Raw genomic sequence first — 20,289 nt, 5'->3', positions numbered from 1 at the left:
CTGAAGCACCATTCCTTCCCCATCCAAGCTAGCCAGTCAGTTAATCCATCTTAAAGTTCTAATTTTGTACCAGATCTATTTTAACACTCAGAGCCCCAGGGTTGAGCACAGCAGCATGCATCTGCAATCCTAATAACAAGGGCAACAGAGACAGGAGATCTCCTGCTTGCTGCCTAGCCAGTCTAGCCAAATAATTCAGGTACAGTGAGAGATCTTAGCTCAAAAAATAAGGTGGACATCAGTCAAGGAAAACATCTTTATGTCAACCTGTGGCCTCCACACATACACAAATATACAGAATCCATCCGTCCATAAGGTATATCTGTTCAAGCTTCCCATGCCCTCCCAGGTCATTTCCTCTCTGGTGGGAACTGTGGTAGAGTCATATCAAAGAGAAATCAGGGTCAGTGAGGTTCTCGTCCATTCACTCCATATTGTGTCTTCTCTGCTCCAGACACTGCTGTAGTTTATGAGGGTCAGAGGTGGGTCCTCCTTCATGGATACATCATCCTAGCCCAGAAATCAAAGAAAAGGGGTGCCTGAAACTTAACTAAAACATAGCTCAGGATCTAAGGGGAAAAGGAGCCTTTGCTTGCTCTCTCTCTCTCTCTCTCTCTCTCTCTCTCTCTCTCTCTCTCTCTCTCTGCAGAAAATGTGGCTTATTCATTTCTTTTAATGGGTGTGGAGGAGAGGCCAGTTTGCCTACCAGCTTAAGTTTGCTTTAATGTAGTATGTAGCATGATAGAGTTATGCTAGCTGAGCTTCTGAGGAGAATCCTACTGTTTAAGCCAACGAGGAGCTTCCCAAGGGCTTACTCACCACTGTTGGGTGGAGGGCTGAGGCACAGTGAGAGGGAGTGGGTGCAGATCAGCATGCAGGGGGGCAGAAGTCAGGAGCTGGGCTGGCTGAGGACATGGAAGAAGCTGTGCCTGGCTTAACCAGCTCATTCCTTCCTTAAGGGTGCTCAGTGGGTGGCAACAGGGAAAACTAGCAAGAACAGGCTCTGTAGGCTTGGGTTATCCCACTGGCCACTTATTATAAATGTTATTTTTGGGAGAGACTGCCTGGAGGTGTGCCATCGGTTCCTTCTTATTGGTCATCTGGAATTCTCTGGAATCAAGAAGCCTAAACTAATTTAGGAAATAGGCTCCTGCCTTGGCAAGCTCTATTTCCTGTCTTCTGGGTGTCAAGTGAATAATTTGTTTTCCATCTTGTTTGACCTTACTTGGGTGGGGCAAAGTGAAAACTGATGGCTAGGCTGACACTTCTTTCACTGTCTCCTCTCATACAGCTCCACTTAGGAAGGTGACATAATGTTCATTTTGTCTTCTGTATGTCCATTTTTTTTCTTAGCTCATTTTTCTGGAGGCCAGAAACTATGCATCTTGAGTATAATTTTCTGTAGGAGGCAGTCTGTAGCCTCTTGTGGGTGCCTTCCTGGGAGCATTGTAACTACCTTCTCTCTCTGCTCTCACTAATGTGATCTTTGGCATTTGTTATGTGTGATGCTCCAGTTCTAAACTGGAGTTTACATGGGATCCAACAGGTTCTCCATGGTACGCAAGAATCACTTGCAGTATGTGGAGATCATAACCCAGAATTTCAGGGAAATGTTTGATCTAAAACATTTTTTTTTTTAAATCCCAGTGGATTCAGACAATTATTCCAATAGCATTTACTATTTTGTTACTATAGGGGGACATTCTGGTTAGTTCAACTTGAAAGTCAAATGAAATATTTTTTTTAATTACAAAATGTTTTTATATTATCCTTTCTTTAACTTAAATAGAGTTCAACAATTCTTTGCTTTGGTCATCTCTATGTGGGGAAGTGATAGACAGATACTGAAGAAAGTTTTATTTACTGACAACAATTTAGATACACACCCTCTACAAAATTCTTACCCAACTATAAAGTTTAAGTTGTGTTGATGAGTGTGGGTGGAGCCTTGAAATGTCAGTTGTCACAGACTATCTGGGTAGGTACAATGCTGAACAGACAGAAAAGATGCAAGCATCCTCAAAGAATCTCTGAAGATAAATTAACGGAAGCCATTGTAAGCTCTGTTACACGGAAGACTTCCAGATTGTGGCCAATCTGAATGATACCATCAAGAGAAGAGCAAATCTCTTTCCATCAGAGTTACTTTGCTGCTTGAGTCGGCTCTGGATATGATTGAGAGAGATAAAGTAGAAGACCGAGAAGCACTGAATTCACACCCTAATCTACCTTCTTCATACTGTCCTGAGATTCTGCTGGATAGTAGGAGTCTAGACATATAAAAGTGGCCTCAACTTCCCTTTTAAAATCCTCATTCTATAATAAATATATTCTATTAGGACAGAGAACACACAAGTTTTATAGAGGAAAGGCGAATCTCACTAAACACTATTTTCATAATTAATCTAGTTGCTTCAACTGTGTACTCAAAAAACCATGCAGCAGCTCAGAAACAAAATAATTGGATATGGTCTTGGTTTGGTAATTCACAAGCCACAACTCAGACTCAGGAGCCCACAACGACAGCAACTACAGGTAAACTCTCATATTTTTTGCTGATCATCTGTCTTCAGTGAGGTGTTAAGAAGGATAGATGTTCACTGTCATATATAGACAGCATCCTTGCTGACATCAGGTTCTGATAGTGTCAGTGGCCACAGAAACCTGTGGACCTAATGTCTCCTAAATGCCTTAATTTCACTTTGGCAACAAGGACACAGAGTCAGGTTAGTTTTCCTGGGTCTAGGAGAGTCACTGAAGAGATGACCTCTAAAAAGACATCTACGGACCAAATGATCATATCAATAAAAGAAAAAAGTAATGACTAATGAATAAAAAGCATAGACTTTTTAAAAAATTGACACTGAATACCTTTTCTGAAAACACCAAGAAGTGACATGACCTGTTGCTTTATATCAGTGTCTAGGATAAGCTCTGAGGATATGTGGTCATTAGCACTCAAGTATTTTGACTTGGTAGCTTTTCCCTAGGGGGTTGGCAAAAGGAATCAGTCTATAACAGCAATTCTCAACCTGTGAGTTGAGATCTCTTTGGAGATTGAATGACCACCAGAAAGCACAGATACTCACATTAAAATTCATAACAGTAGCAAAATTACAGTGGTGAAGTAACAACAAAAATATTTTATGGTTAGGGATCACCACAATGTGAGAAACTGTATTATAGGGTTGCAGCACAAGGAAGATGGATAACCACTGGTTTATAATAATGGGAGATAATATGAAATTCTCCACTTATTAATCTATATTGACAGATAATATGGCCATATTTCCAAGTAGGCATTCTCTATTCAGAAATGGGAAAGTGATGTGTGTATGCGTATGTATGTATGTATGTATGTATGTATCCTTGTAATCATGTAAAAAAAACCCTGATGATGTTCTACTACAGTTACTACATCACAATGATTAATATAATGCTGAGATGTGTGGCTGTGGGGGAGAAATGTCAGAGTAAGGAAAATAATATTTGTATCTGTGAACTTGTATAATACATCTTCATAGGACAAACCATGGGAAGGAAAGGGGCTCTGCAGCTGTGCTTCTTCTTGAATTGTTACTGGGCTTTCTTGATAGCTGGCAAAAGGAATCTTATTGATCATTGTATTTGGAATTTTATTGATGGCTTCAGTTTTCTTTGCTTCAACTTATCCTGGTATTTTGGGTTCCTATTATTTCATATTCCCATGTACATCATGATGCCATAATTGGCAATCTTTGGGAGTGTTCAAATCAAGTCTGTTGCTTTGGTATTGGTGGAGTCAGTGGGTCTCTTCATTTCTTCCTGTTTTTCTTGGTTTATTATACTATTTTTTAAAATGGACTGCTCTTCCTTGCAAAGTACAGTGTTGACATGGAAAGGATTATGAGCCATGTCTCTATGGTATATGCATCCTCCTTGGAAAAAGGTGAAAAGACATCTTCTATGTCCCTCTTCCTGTTCTATTCTCTCTTGCATTTGGGGTTCATGGGGTCACATGCCTGTGACTTCTTGCAGAGATATCATACCCTGAACTCCTAGGGAATGATATTGGTTGGCCATCTTCAATTGTGAAGAACATCATAGGGCTTGGGTTCCTAAGAGCTGGCCATTAAAGTCACAAATGGTCAGATTTGGAGACGATCTTAAATGGTTTAGTTCAACCAACTTTTCTAATCATCTGATACTTTAATTCTAGTTTTTAGAAGAACATTCTATTTTGGAAATTCTTACCATGGATAATAATTTGGCCTAATGGAAAAGGAAGCAAATCATAAATCCCTGTCTATCTTATAGACTGGAACTTCAGATAGTTCTCATGCAATTTTTTGAGATGCCTTTTCTGCCAATTGGACTTCACACAAGTGTCCAGCAAAGAAAGGTTTTTATCTTAAGATGAAAGCATGGACCACTTGTCATTTAAGGTTCCTCTGCATCTGACACTCTGTGGACTACAGTTTGAGCTCCTGAAAGAAACAGAACTTCTATTCTTTTACTTTACTTTTTTTTTCTTTCTTTCTACCACCTATGTCAAGAAGAGATGATTTTCTATGTAGGGAGAGAGTGAAAAAATTTATGGTGCTATTTCTTAGGAACTGATAATTAACATTTCAACAATCAATTCAATCATGGTTACAACAGCCTTGATGACCACCCCTGAAACACCACCCAAGAGGCAAGAAGCCCAGAGCTGGTTTTCATGGTTTTTTCAACCATCAGAGTCCAAGAGTCATTTTCATACAACAACGAAGATGCCTGGTAATGAGTTATAGATGCCATATAACATATGCCTGCTTGACAGCCTTTAATAATTCTCATTAACCTATGGGATGTGGTTAAAGTCTAAACACTATTCTGTCTCACAAATGTATGTTAGTTTAGGAAGGATCTTGAACTCTGCGTTCTGTATGTTTGATTTAATATTACTAATACATGATTTTCTTCTCTATACTTTATAGGGGTCTATATAGCCCAGTATAAAGCTAATTAGGAAACTATGTAGTGGCCAAAGTCTTTGCTGATAACAGAACATTTAAATTCTAAAAGAGTGTCTGGGCATACCCTCAAATTACCGAAGTCAAAAACTTTTTTTGTGAGAATGTAAAATAACATAACCATAGCTACCAAAATATAAAAGATTTCTAACAGTTGAATTAGTCTTGGGTTGGACACCAATAGTAAGAAACCCAAATGGTCATCCTATAAGGTAGCCTGAATAGTATTCAAACGTTAGAAAAATCCCTTTTAGTAAAGTGAAATCTTTTGAAGTATCTGCTAAGAAGAGAACAAAGATTTCCATTTTCTTTATAAAAAGCTGGGTTCAATAATTGAAAGGGAGAAATCCTAAATATTTGAACTGTGGTTCACTGTCATAAACCCTTTTGAACAATTTTGGATGATTAATAAGTGGCAAGAATATTTCTGTTAATTTATCCCCCTGCCATGGTAAATTCTATCGAGAATGGGCAAAATCTTGGGAACTCCTTGCTTTTATTCACATTAGAAACACAGGATCTGATGCTAAAGACCGAAAAAGTGCATGTGCCTTTTTAGAAATGTCAAATGAAAACCCTTGCTTCTAGTGAATGAAACCCTTTACTTCATACAATGAACCCTGATTAAAAAAAAGTAAGAATAGAAGAAAACAAATGAATTTTAAAAATATGAATGCAACTATAAGATTTTAGACATCAGGGTATTATTGAAAGTGTCTTGAAACAGCAAATAGGGATATGTGAAATCTTCCTATTCTTGTCCTGACATCCTGGCTTCAATATAGTATGCTAATGATGTAATAAGAAAGACATCTGAAAGCCAGGGGGATTTGAATGGGCCTGTGTTTTGTTGTGTTTTGCTCTAACTCCTTTGAACGGCTCTACTGATGGTTATTCTTTAGCCTTCTTAATGAGAATGTTGAGTTGTAAAGATCATAGCCAGTCATTTTAAAGTCCACACATTAGCTTCAGTGGTGAGGGTTTACAGATATACAAAACTTCTCTCTCATTTTCTTCTTAAAATCTTGGGAACTCCATGATACCTCCCATGCCTGACTTTCTTCCTTGGTGAAATGGGTTGCTTGGCAGTCAGCTCAACTTCTAATGTAAGTCACCACAACAGGTACGGAGTCAAATACCAAGCCAACAGGCTGGGAGCCAAATGAGGAAAATGAAGATGAAACAGACAAATACCCCAGTTTTTCTGGATCAGGCATTGATGATGATGAAGATTTTATCTCCAGCACCAGTAAGAATACTCAATTACAGTAGAACCGTTTATGCAAGGCTCGCTGAGGGACCTAAGTGTTATAGGATCTCTCTTGGGAAACAGGTCATGTGAACAATGATTGAACCTGTGATTTTACCTTAATTCCACTCTGATGAGATTTTTGGAGGAGGGAATAAAACTTCGTGAATGAGAACCAAAAGATATTGTTGGGAAAAATAACTCATGAAGTTTCAGACACCCAGTGTTTTTCCTGTTCTGTTCATCGGTGTTTGCTTTTAGAGAAATATTTACATTATCAAGTGTGACTGGGGGATGGCATATTAAAGCACCACAACTAATATCCATTGTGTCCCTGCTGTGCCAGATGATAGGAACACAGGGATGGAAAGGCCAGAACTTTTACCTACAAGACGTTCAAGGACTTCTGAAACAGATGTTTGTGTGACTAGGAAGATGGTCATTAAAAGTTTCACATGCCCCGAATTAAAAGCTTGGGAGGCCCTAGAATGGCTTAAAGCATAGAAGCCCGAGCTCAAAAACTACCTTAATTAATCAAAAAATGGTTATGATTAAAGGAAAAAACTCAAAAAGTTTCAACAAACTTACTGGACACCATATAACAGAATGACCCTGGAGGGAAGAATAAATGCCACCACAGCCTTAAAAAAGTGTTGACTACTAAAAGCAAATAGTGACACCATTGTGTTACCATGTCCAAACTTGTGAGCTCTATAAAACTTCCTATGGACACTGAGGTGGGGATTGTAGAGAAAAACATCCTGTCCTGCCAGATGACAGATTCCCCTATACTTGTCTTAAGTGAAGATTTTGCTGGAAAGAGATGAGATTCATAAAGCAGATTCAATTAATCTTTGGAGAAAGGGTTTTGAGATGCTATATCAACTATCTTAGACAATAAGAGTTCTATCTATTCTATTAAAATTGGAGGATTTCGTTCTCAAGTGAATAGTACCTAGGGAGGGCAGGATCTAAAAATAACTTGTGGCTCGAAGGCATCTGAGTGTGTGGCAATGATACAGCAAATACTAGAGACGAACCAGATTTTCTATATGGAGACTTAAGTGGTATATTTCTTGGGCTGGATGCCTCTGCAGAGCTTAGGAACTTAAGAACCCAAGGAACCTCATATTGAGCATTACTGTGACAGTGTCTTTTAGGTTTAGAATGTAGCTTCATGGTCAGACTCTGGGAGATAAAGTTCCCGTGCTCCGCTCCCCCATATTTATAGAGCGTATTGAATTTCGGTTCATTTTTCTATGTAATACATGTACCCTTTAATTCAACAAGATGCCCTTTTTCTTTTGGAGAATTGGGCTAACTACCACTTTTTCAAGATTATTAGAAATGTGGTTAATGACTCTAAATTATTTTCTTAGTAAAATATTTTCTTGGTAAAATGGGTTTGTGTTATTTGGGTATCAAAATAGAATTTAAAGAAAGTTGAACTTGCAAATAGCCTTTTCACAAAATATATTGTTTCAGACTTTGTCAAAATGGATCTTTTTGCACCTTCTGTTCCAGGCTTCCTATTTTGCATGCTATTATTGAGACATTGGTGAACTGGCATGTCTTTGTTTTCCAATGTGCTGAGTTGATGGTGGATGGTTACTTCTGGCTCTTTTCTATAAACATATGCATATTGGTCCTCTTTCATTAGCTGTGAATGGCTTGCTTATATCATGTCTGTATTTAATGGGACTTTCATGGATGTTTAGTATATATTCAGAAAAATGTAGCTGAGCCAAATGGCTCTATGAAGCAGACATTCCTTCCAAAAGCCATCTACAGGTAAAGCTTTGGCTCTTTTGGTTATTTCTTTCCCCAGTAAAATCACTAGCACAATAGTGATTCCTATGTTATAACTCAGCTATCAACTTCTTCAGCTGGAGGATCTACAGTTAGCACACCTGCCAGTGATACCAGTGAATAACTTGGACTTTCAGGTGCAGTGGGTTCCTCCAATTTGCATGAATGAGCAAAACTCTTCACAGCTTTGGTCATTATTGGTGGAGGGTTAGTGCTTTCAAGCTGTTCTTCCTACTGCTACAACATCCTTCACTATTATATCCAGAAGATCTCATGTTCTAAACCAAAGACATTCTATGATAGAATTGAAAGGACATTGAGATTCAAAGCAACATGGTGGATGAAGCTAAGACTCTCCTTCTCCGTCATTTCCACTCAACCATCTATACAGCCCTGTATAGATGAGCTGCTGTGTAGTCTACAGAAGAGACAAATGTACAAAGCAAGCAGTGAAGGCTCAAGAAATAACATTTTCCTAATTGCCTCAATCATCATTATGACAGTTGCGACTACTCCACGGGTTTCTGCCCACACAGAACAGAACCCAGACTGGACCCAGTGGAAGCCAATCCATTCAAACCCGGAAGTACTACTTCAGACAACCACCAGGATTACTGGTAATGCATTATGCACATTAATGATACTTTCTCTTGAATCTTATGATGCTGTGAAGGTCAAACCTTTGGATGTGATGGAACAATTAATTAATGTCTCATCACAAATCCTTAGAGAACTTTTCACACAGGAGTCACTTGTCAACCATACTTCCTGAACATAAGGTATTTTATGTCACTTTGTTATAAAAATGAATATATCTGAATGGTTTATGGTACTCCCTCTGACAAAGTGGCTATTCTAGAATAATAAGTAATATCAAAGAAATGTGTACCTGTTCATTTTTTCTTGGGGAAGATTAGTGAAATCACTCAGATTTATTGAGAGTAAGTACTTAGAGATAGTGCTTACGCATAGGACCAGTAGATAAATAACATGTACTTTAGTAGAAAAGGATTATTAAAGACTATTTGATTAAAAGTCACAGTGTACTTAAACATCATTGCAACAGATATAGACAGAAACAGCACCAGTGCTCATGGAGAAAACTGGACCCAGGAACCCCAGCCTCCTTTCAATAACCATGAGTATCAGGATGAAGAGGAGACCACACATGCTACAAGCACAAGTAAGAAGGATGATGCACTGAAGTTCTGGTACCCAAGTTATCAGAGATGTTTAGCTTTTGGCCACATCTTTTCTGTCTGCACAGTAAATTTATCTGCAGAGCCCGAAAGGGGCCATTTTTGAAAATAAGGAAGAAAGATGTCAAGTTGTCAGATTTTCCAAGAGACAAGAATGTTTGCAAAATAGACGTGAGATGCTGTTTGTGTGTTAATGGTTCCTAAGGGTTCTGTTTTGGTAGCTGCTGTATGTTTTTGGAAATGTGTGATGTGAGTGTGCCCTTCAGTTATTTAGTGTGGGAGCTGGGAGGAAAGCTTTAGGAGTGGGCAGATCTTTAGTCTTCATCTTCTATGAAGCTCTGTGATACACTTTCTTTTATCACACTCTTCCTTGCCCTGTGGTAAAATGGAACCCCTTCTGTCCTTGGTGAAAAGTCAGTGGCTCCTATGTTCTCTTTTTAAATTCTAAGCTGCTTTTCTTTTGTTTAAAACACTCATGGCAAGTTGGAAAAGGTCCTGATGCTCCTACTTATAGACAAATATATCAAGTTTTTCAAAAAAACAATCTCATATTTCAACAATGGTTTGTGAACCCAGGACAAGTAAACAAAGAGGGAAATGTACTCATCTTTTATCTGTATCTAGGAGAAATGCCCAATAATTTAGAATACAACTGATCCTTGAGATGACATCTTATAGCATTTTTAAAGTTATGACTCAATCACCATTTCTATATGTTTGAACATTCTTAAAGGGAAATGTAAGAACAAGCTACTTAGAAACCAAAGACGCTTAGGATTTCCTGGTTTGATGGATGTGTTCACAGAGAATCAAAGAAACAGCTGAGATATGAATTAATAAACCCTGGGCATTGTACTGAATGTCTAACAGACATTGTGTTCTCTTCTTTACCCCAGTAAAGTTGATATATGCATAAAGATTAAGGGTTGAGTTAACCAAGAAGTAGACTATTAAAAAAAGAACAGAGAGGAAACAGATGTCTCTTAGAAATCGGACTCATGCCAATCTCCTCCAGGATCTATCAGAAATCTTATTAATTACTGTAAAATATTTTCTCTTAAGAAGAATACTAATTAAGAAACTTGGAATTAATGTGTCTAATGTCAAAATGTGATGGCCTAGGGTCATCCTTACAAAGAAAATTGAAGAATCCAGATACAGTTAACAAAAAGAAGTTACCATCATTGCAAAAATACACACGACTTCATTGAGGGGACATAACAACTTTTAGAAAAGAGTCAACCCTTATGGTATACAGTGAAAGTCCTGTTTTACTAACACGTTCCTGACTGTTCTGAAAATGCCAGGGCATAGTTGAGTGCTTGAATAATCATTATATTTATATGAAAGATGATAATGTGAATGTAGACATATGTGTAAGTTTGTGAGCACACACATGTGCTTAATAACTTAAAATAATAGAAAATAAGTTAAGATTTTGGGCCTTTCTCCCTTTGGACAATCAGTTAATCCCCAAAATGGATTGGAAAATATAAAAGCAAAATTAGCATGAATTACATTTAAAAAACTATATTTACTATTATAAAGTCACACACATTATTTTCTAAGATAATGAGATAGAGTGAACACACATTCATTTGGTTTGGCAATTTCTAGTCTCTAGCTTTCCTGATGAATCAGAAATTGGCCATGAGCTGTTCCAGATGAAAATGTCAGTGGCTTTCTGACTTTTCCAGGAAGCACCCTGATGGGATTTTAGCCTAGTCATCTCGACTTTTAAAAACAATGCATGAAAGGTTAAGCCTGTCTGATACTGTTATTATTTATAGAATTCCCCAACTGGCTAGAATAGGTCTTTCTTCCACTGAATTAGCTTTGTTAAGAAGAGATTTTAGCAATTAAAAATGTCCCTAGACAATCACATAGTAGGTCAGTGTAGTAACATCCCAGGCATCCCGACAGCGTGCACGCCAGCCATTTCTGCTGAGTGTTATTATAGGTTATGCAGCCTGTTTGCAAAAGTCTCCTATTACAATAGTGTTGTGAGCTGTTATACAACACATTTTCTCCTGCAAAGTCATCCAAACACAGAGGTTATTCTTCCAACAGAAGCTCCCTCTGGCAAAATATGTAAAACCATAGAAAATATTAAATCAGAAATAATACTGAGAGTTCATAATTCACAGGTTAGGGTCTAGTTTTGACTTTGTGCTACTCTGGGTACATGATTTTCAGAAAATGAAACTTGTTTTCTCATCAGAAAAATTAACAGGTTGCATGTTGTAGTTCTAGAATCTACCTTTTAGAATATTAGTAATTTATCCCCTGGTTTCTATTATCTTTCTCTATATCTATCTATCTATATTTGTGTGTATATGTATGTATGTATGTATGTATGTATAGATGGCCCATCCATCTACCATCTATGTATGTATTATGTATATATCAATCAACCATCTATGTATGCATATATCTATCACCTATTTATTTTCATCTATGTATGTTTGAATCATCTATCTGTCATCTATCTGTCATCTATGTACATATGCATCTATCTATCATTTATGTATTTTGTATCTATCATCTATGTATATATATATTTGTAGTATCATGTATATATATGTATGTATATTTGTAGTATCATATACATATTATATATCTGTCTATATCTCTGTCTATCTATCTATCTATCTATCTATCTATCTATCTATAATATATCTATCTATCTCTACCTGTAATGTAGAAAGACATATCAAGACATATTAAAGGGCTTGTTAAGAAACTGGACAATACTGCTCACCATCATCATTCTCCTCTCAGCCTGGGCAGCTCCTAATAGTACAGCAGAAGAAGCAGCTACCCAGCAGGAGAAGTGGTTTGAGAATGGATGGCAGGGGAAGAACCCCCCTACCCCAAGTGAAGACTCCCATGTGACAGAAGGGACAACTGGTAATTGAGGGTTTCATAATGTGGGTTGAAACTACCTTTTGAAGTCAATGCTGGACACTGAAGATAATGCACAAAATACACTGAAGGAAGTGGTCTGTTTCTTGCTACATCATGTTGAAGTAAACACAGATCCAGAATCTAAAAGCTCCTAAGAAGTTACCTGGCCAGGCATAGATAGAAGCACACAAGAGCAATAGTCTATATGAGCATCTTTCATATCCGACTTGAGGTAGTGAAACAATGACAGAGCTCCTATCCAATTAAAATCCCCTTTCTGGTTTGTAAAAATTATTCACTATATAACAAGACTCTGCTTTTTCCTTGTATTTATGTGAAACACTAGGCTTATAAGAATTTTATAAAAAACCTAGTGTTGGGGGATTGGATCCAAGCATTAAAAGAAAAAAAAGACAACTGTGTGATGTCATCAAGTCTTTTGTTCTCACCTGTTTCTTACATATCTCCTCAAGTGTACTACTGTTTAATCACATTTACAAATAAGCCATCTTCTCTATTTTGCAACTGTGGGGTTGTGGGAATTAGACTTAAGTCTTATCATCTCTGAAGGACGCAGGATGATAACAAGTCTCTGCAAGCTCTGGTGGATGGTTCTTTTGTCTGGATGATTAAGCATTGGGATTCACCCTGCCCTGCAAAGCATGTGAATTCCATGTTATCACTTGGTATCAGTGGGAAATATCTCCATGTTTCCATCTGCAATATAAAACTTGATGCATAATTTCTTTGCAGTGCATGGCAACTTATAAATGTATCACCAGTAGAACAGCAGGTTTGGTGACTAGCTCCCTGGTGTGTTCATTTCTAAGGGATGCTATTGTAATCTTTCTTCCTATACTTCTACAGTGGCACTGAATGGAACAAAGGCATAAACCATGTGCTCACATGCCATTTGTCACTGTTAGAAGACAATGCTTCAAATAGATTCCATCTGTGCTTTTGTGATGAGTACCACTTTCATGCTCATCACTTGGGAAGCTATTAACTTATGTCTTCTGTATATCACTGCCAGCTCATTGTGCATTTTGCTGTGGGATGTGCTTGTCTCAGAGTGATATCATGCGCTTGAACTCTGACACTTACTTCTTTAGGAGACTGTGGGGGCATATGTCAAGAAGAGAATTACTTTATCTTCCCTTGATGCCTATAATTCTTCCTCTATCCATCACAGCACTTGTTAATGCAATGCTTCCTCCAGCTCATAGTCTGGTGACCAAGAAAATGATTATAAATGAAGTCAAACCTGGGAAACATCCTAAACTGATACATCCCCTTGTCTTCAGAACTAGAAAGCTATTTCCATTATCAGCTATAGAGAATAAAGTCTGTTTTAAAAAGTCAATCTGTATATCCCTGACCAAAATGCCAATTAACGTCTTGACAATTATTTGAACTGTATGGTTACAACAGCCTCAGCCCACAACAACCATCCAAGTCAAAGAATAACAACACAGAGTCAAGAGGATGTTTCCTGGACCAATTTCTTCGACCCGATCTCACATCCAATGGGACAAGGTCATCAAACAGAAAGCAAGGGTAATAGCCTCTGAGACTTTTTAATGTATTGTGTTTCTTAGAATCAACTAAGTGCCTTTTCCCTTTGAAATGTGCCATTGATTTTTAGTTCAGTCTACTTTCGTAAGCATCCTCATGTGTCTTCAACAATGTTTGTTGAAACAAGTTTGTTGAAACAATTTTGGTTTGGGTAGAAAAATCTAAGTAGTTAAAAAATTTCGAATAATTAATATAAAGACCTTGATGACTCAGAAAGCTGTAAAGCTACTCACTCTTGCCTCAGTTAGAGATAATGTGGTATTGGAGGATTTCGGATTTAGACTATTCTTGAATGGCTATGAATTTAGTGAATAGATGACTCGTACATGAGATGAAACCCCTATTTTCCTAATACTTTTCACTTTTACTTACCCATTTAAGCAATTTAGAAAGAGCAAAAAATATAAGTTGTAGTTTTGCAAGAAAGAAAGGTTGTAAATTATTTTACTATTTTTTATATTTAAGAGCAAATTTCCTTTATTATAAGAGCAGCAGCCTGTCTGACAGAAATATCAAGAATTGGTAGCCTCTGCCCTCTCAGTATTCAACAAATGGAAGACTCAGTTCCTACTACACTCATGAGTAGAGTCATTTGTTGTTTTGTTTGTTTGTTTGTTTTAACAAAATATTCTTATCACAGAAATGTAACATTCTAAAAATAACCAATAGAGGAGTAAATTTTTTCAGAGAAGTTTCACTTAGATATATTTTCTGATATAAATTGCCAGCCTTATACTCTACATATATTTGAACTGAAGCACATCCTAATAGTCCAGTGAATATATATCTCTATATTGGATAACTACAAAATTATCTCTAAAGTAAACCAAAAACTTGCATAGTTCTCTTTTTTAGAAATACTATCTTATCCCAATCTTAGTGAACAAACACTCTGTAAACAATCATGTATGAAGACATACAATTAAATTTGTAAGGCATCATGGAGACACAAGGATGTGTCATCCATGTTTACACTTGCAAGAAACTTAAAAGTCAGCTGACAAAAGAAAACATTTACTAGCACCGTAGATCTGACAACATGAGTCAGTCATAAATAGAAAAATTCATAGTTTCAATAATGAACACTAAAGAAATTTAGAAGACCCCACACTTCCTGGATATTTTTAAAACAAAGGTTTTAATATGATTGTGGGAGGGCAACAAAGAATAGTCAGAAAAAGGAAGCATGTTGAAGAACTTTTTGAAAAGGAGACTCATGTGAGCTGATCAATAAAGGAAGAAAAGCCAAGGGATGCATATACATCACTATGCCTGGACAAATGTGCCTTAAAAGGAAGTGGCCAGGCTGGGACTATTACGTTAGGTTCCTAAAGCACCACAAAGACTGAGCACTCAGTAAGTGCATAGCTTCTCCGGGTAGGATCTATAGAGACCCCTGGTTAAACAAACAAACAAACAAACAAACAAACAAAAGCAAAGTAAAAGAACTCCAGAGTCATTATTAACTTTCCAACATGATTGCATTCCTTGAGTAAATACATCAAAAAGAAAAAGATGTTATGTCTCCTAGGTAGTCAGAATCTCCAGAAATGAGTTCAAGCTGAACTACAGGAGGATTTTTTGGTGGTTAAATAAAAGCCAGCATTCCTCAGAAACTTTTGAGTTACCATTCGACAAAGGAGTCATTTCCCTTAACTCTGGCTGAAGGGACATATGGCTCTCCATTGACATACACCTGTGTCTACATGTCAAAGCCTATGCTGGCTTCCAAGTACCTCTTACAACATTTCAAAGCCCACCTCCCAGTCCGCTGGCCCTTCCCTCCCCGCAGCTATTCACCTTCCTAATAGCATGCAATTCTCTACTGTTCCTAGACTTACTCTTACTCTCTCACTTACATTCCATTCTCTATCTCTTGCTACCTCACTATCTGCTATCTTCACCATTCTTTCCCATTCTCCATCTTTCCTAGCCTTGGCCATACCCAATCTAATGGCCATGTTCAGTCTACTTCTTTATTTCTCTGTTCTGGACTCTTCCAGATGCCTCTGTGATTCATTCTCTCTCTCTCTCTCTCTCTCTCTCTCTCTCTCTCTCTCTCTCTCTCTCTCTCTCTCTCTCTCTCTCTCTCTCATCTATAATACAAATCTTAACCATATTATGGGCCAGTCATGTTGGCAGATCCTTTACTGTGCCTCCTCATACACACAAGATAGTTAGCTTCTGCCATATGGTGACATGATAGTTCTCAAAGAATTTTACTTCTGAAAGGAAAAATGAACAAGAATGAATGCAGGCCCTCTGTAGACATGGATTTTCTTCTGATTGGGCATCCATTTGAAATTTTGATTGTGGGTAACTTGACTTTGTTCTTTGAATCAGCCACACATTTTTCTCTGAGAGATCTTGTCTGTTTTTGCTTTTAGCATGTAACGACTGGGTAGCACCACCCAAGGGGGTGCTTGTATCCCAGTGCTTTCCACTGGAGTCACCCAGAGGCAGAGGTGTGGGTGGATTGAGTAAATTGTACAGTAAGCAGTACTGATGCTCTTTATGGTCTGCTTGGTCCCTATTTCACTCTGAACTTGTTATTTCAGCCCAATAGTCTGTGATAACCATCAGAAAAAGCAGACCTTTTAATTACTTCAGGGAGATTTTCACACCACTCAACACTATAATCATAAGTCCCAAGATGCTTCTTGCTTTTATTTGTGGGGAAAATGATTCTTATTTGTCTGTGGACACTTCCTGTTGTCTCCACCTAGGTATATATATGTGTGTGTGTGTGTATGTATATATATATGTATGTATGTATTTTCTGTGTTTATTTTGTGAAACAAAAACAAAGAAACAAAAAGGGAAACAAGAAAAGCCACTGTCTGTTTGAAAACTTTTATTACTGTTGTTTTGTTTTGTTTGGCCTGGTGAGCAGGAGATGACAAAATGATGCTTGTGTATGTTATTTGTTTCCATGTGTTTGACTGTACTTGTCTATCTTAGACTGAAGCAAGTCACACATGGGTTATGTTTCTGCCCTTTTGCAAAAACCTCGAGCCCCATTGTGTGCTCATGTAACTTCCTTTTAGACTAAGTAAGACAAACTAACAAATAAATGTGATAGCTTTCATCTAATTCTGCCCTGAACTGAAGACCACATATATCCTGTGATATTCTTGAACAAACAATCATTTATCCCAATTCTGGGCATGTGAACCTATTACTTCCTCTCACCAGGCTGAATGTACACATGACTTGCCTATGTCACATAAATAACCCTTGGGTCATCCCAGCATTTGGAATATGGCAATAACATCAATTTGGTTCCTTCAGATATGGACTCCAGTCATAGTACAACCCTTCAGCCTACTTCAGCTCCAAATACCCATTTGGTGGAAGACTTGAACAGGACAGGACCACTTTCAGTGACAACTCGTAAGGATAATGACACACAGCCCCTTTGTTGACCTGTCTATCTACTTCACATCTTGCTCATATTGGTCAAGATGGATGTTGCATTTGGTGGTGGAATGGTGGCGGTCTTTGCCAGGTGGCTTAGCTCAGCCAGGGTCTGAATCTTTTTTTATTGTCAGTCTTTCTTGTGGAGTATTTTCTAACCTGAATTTATTTTCATCCAAGGTCCACTCAAAAGAGTCAAAAACTTTTTATTAACAAAAGGATATGGAAAAAAGCAAAAACAAAACAACAACAACAAAACAAAAACAAAAGGATATGGAAATGTCATTTATCTCCATTTTTCATCTCTAACTAGTCATGTGACACTGAAGACCATTACTTGTAGAGTGGTGTCTCTGTTTTAACTGACGGCTTTTGATTCCCACTCTTTTTCCAGGCCAGGCAGAAGAAATACTGTTTTCATGATTGTGTGAAGATATACGAGGGCCAGATCATTATAGTGAATAGGGAAATCACGTTTAGCTTTCAGAGAAGGGGTGAGGCATGTTATTGATAATTGACTAAGGTGGCAAAGTCCCCGGAGTCAAAAAGAACCAGTTACGAACATCTTTTTCTATCACTAAACATCTACTAGGAAGAAATATGAAAATTGTAGTACCCTTAATTTTCAACATATTTATAAGTATAGCCTAAGGTTCAACCTGAAGCCATTCATAAATTCTTGGCAGAATATCAAAGAAATCCCAAATTAAGAAGACCTCATTTCTCTGCTTGCTACACATAATGGGCAGAGCCCTTTATAGGAGCCCTTTAGACATAGGAAAAAAGCCAGCAGGCATGTGTCAATTGTCATCAATGTAAATAGCCCCGTGTTCGGCATCAAAGGAGACATAAAGAAGTCTATAAATGGCCCTTGCCAATGCAAGACTTGTATTTTCATTTTGTCCTACTGTTGGCTTTTTTTCTGATGTTGGCTTTGGGATTTAGTGAATGTCTCCCTCCTGATTATATTTGTTTGGTGGTGGACATGGATGCTGGGTGTGTTTTATGGGGCTTTTGCACCTGCACCTCGGAGGTCAGTGCCTTTCTTGGAAGAACACAAAAGAAAAGAACTCAAAACAGTCAAAGTGATTTCAGATATGGGCAATGATTCAATCTCAATTTGATACATATCACTGTAGGCCCTGTGTTTGCCCAGGCAAGCATTTCCTTGGTGCAGTGAAGAGAAACCCTCCTACTGGGGAGACCACAGCCCTACTAAAAAAAGTACTAACTCAAACACAATGTTCTCTACAAGGGAATCATGTATTTTCTTACTCTGAGTGCATTGATAGAGACGAGCTTTTTCTTTTGTGTCCACAGACACTACATAGCAATATTTACCCTATAGTTTATCTTCTAGGTAACCTTTATTGTTGAGGAAAAACTGAAATTACAGCACCGCTTTCCATGTCTTTGTGGTCTTTGTTTCTGGGATCCTTGCTACAGCTGGGTTAAAGTGGTCCAGGGAGGGCAATGTTTTGGCTTGAGCTTTAGATCAGAACTTCACTGAGAGGCAAGGAAGCTAACTAGGGACAAAATATAATCTTTCTGTATCTTTGTATCAATCAGCAGATGGTGAAAGGCACAAATATCATTCTCCCATTGTATCTGTCCATCTGATGTTCTATAGCTAGATTATCCATGTAAGTTCATATGTTGTGGTTTCTAATTAACAATGGCTTCGTCCCTCATTGAAACAGCACAGAGTCATTCTCAGAACTTCTCTACATTACAAGGAAAGCTGGAAGAATACGAAGACCATCCAACAACTTCTATTCTGCCATCTAGCAGTAAGGATCGTAAAACCCAAGTGGCTTTTAAGCAGAAATCAAGACATTTTGGGTATTTTGTGGTATCCTTGGTGGTGGTACTTTTGTAGTATCTCTTGTGGTGGTACTTTGTGGTATCTTTGGTAGCGATGCTTTGTAGACTCTTTGGTGATGGTACCTTTGTGGTATGTTTGGTGGTGGTATCTCTGTTGTCTGTTTTTATACATTATTTTTGATCAAAAGGTGTGTCTGGTGGTGGTCTCTGGTTTTTCTGCTTTATAGACCTTTTAGAAGCCATTGTACATTAGGTACAAACTTTTCTGCTGAATTTTAAAGGTAATAGATTAGTAACTTAGTTTAATAATAGTTGTTTCTATAAGCTTTCTTTGATATCCATTGAACTAATATTATTTCTAATTTATCTTCTGTGGTATTGGTGACTATGAAGGATGCCCTCCTAGCACAGAAAAGAAAATTTAAGTCAGTAGACTCAGGTCTTTTGGATTTTGAGCTTATTATTCCAGTTGCAGGCAGAATGGTTTTCTCTCCATCCAATGGTTTGTCTTTACCCCTTCCTCAGAGGTGGATTCAATTGAGACAAAAAGATCAAAATCTTATAGTACCTCAGGTGACTTCAAGGTCACAATGGGATAACCACATACTCTTGATGACTCAGAAAAATCTTGTAACAAGTGCCTCTTCTGTGTAGTAAGTAGTCACCAAAATCTCTTCCGTTGAGTGCTATGTGGCTGGTGTCTTGCAAAACATTGTTTTTGCTCAGTACCATTACTTTTGGTTTTGGAGAACAAGTAGAAAGATGTCTCAGCAACTTTACCTTCTGAAGACAAGCACACAGTGGGTGGTGACCTTACAGGTGTGGGCTTATCATTGATTCCACCTCCATGCAGCAAAGAGTGGTAGTAAGAACACAAGAAGAGGTGGAAGTCTTCCCAGTGATACGACTACTTCAGTGGAAGGTTACACCCCTCATTACCCAGACACTATGGAAAATGGGACTCTCTTCCCAATGACCCCTGCTAAGACTGAGGTCTTTGAAGAAACTGAAGTGACTGTTGCTACTGACTCCAACTTTAATGTTGATGGCTCCAAACCAGGTAATTTAGCCATTTGTCATCTGGCTTGCTTCTCTGGAGAAACAACATATATTTTTCCTATTGTAGGGAATATTTTCGGTGCAGGCTGTGATTAGATTACTTTGTGCCATGGGGATAGTTTTCATGTTGGTCATCAACTATAGTGACAGCAAACTTGGATTTATTTGAGATAAAATAATGCTTCCATTTCCTGGTGTAACATCCTTTTTTGTGTGTAACGGTTCATATTGTAGATTTTTTTCTTTGTCTTTTCTT

The 20,289-nt window shown here is 37.9% G+C and overlaps 1 protein-coding gene across 13 annotated transcripts in view; it reads left to right on the top strand.

Annotated features, from left to right (window-relative positions):
* Cd44 (CD44 molecule (IN blood group)) overlaps window positions 1–20,289 on the top strand; it is an 87,780-nt gene that overhangs the window by 47,901 nt on the left and 19,590 nt on the right. The window contains exons 6-15 of one of the 13 annotated variants that reach the window (XM_034494014.2): window positions 2,410–2,535; window positions 4,642–4,758; window positions 6,118–6,243; window positions 8,556–8,669; window positions 9,119–9,235; window positions 12,033–12,161; window positions 13,590–13,715; window positions 17,025–17,126; window positions 18,851–18,940; window positions 19,828–20,034. The exons of 2 other annotated variants lie outside the window; for them this stretch is intronic. In XM_034494014.2, the coding sequence (XP_034349905.1) occupies window positions 2,410–2,535; window positions 4,642–4,758; window positions 6,118–6,243; window positions 8,556–8,669; window positions 9,119–9,235; window positions 12,033–12,161; window positions 13,590–13,715; window positions 17,025–17,126; window positions 18,851–18,940; window positions 19,828–20,034 (1,254 nt within the window). The remainder of the gene's footprint in view (window positions 1–2,409; window positions 2,536–4,641; window positions 4,759–6,117; window positions 6,244–8,555; window positions 8,670–9,118; window positions 9,236–12,032; window positions 12,162–13,589; window positions 13,716–17,024; window positions 17,127–18,850; window positions 18,941–19,827; window positions 20,035–20,289) is intronic. 10 more of the 13 variants (XM_076929342.1, XM_034494006.2, XM_076929344.1 and 7 more) reach the window with 10 other exon arrangements.

Source organism: Arvicanthis niloticus, chromosome 2 (genome assembly GCF_011762505.2).
Source record: "Arvicanthis niloticus isolate mArvNil1 chromosome 2, mArvNil1.pat.X, whole genome shotgun sequence".
Taxonomy (NCBI): domain Eukaryota; kingdom Metazoa; phylum Chordata; class Mammalia; order Rodentia; family Muridae; genus Arvicanthis; species Arvicanthis niloticus.
Note: the sequence above shows the minus strand (reverse complement) of the source record. Positions and strands in the feature narration are given on the sequence as shown.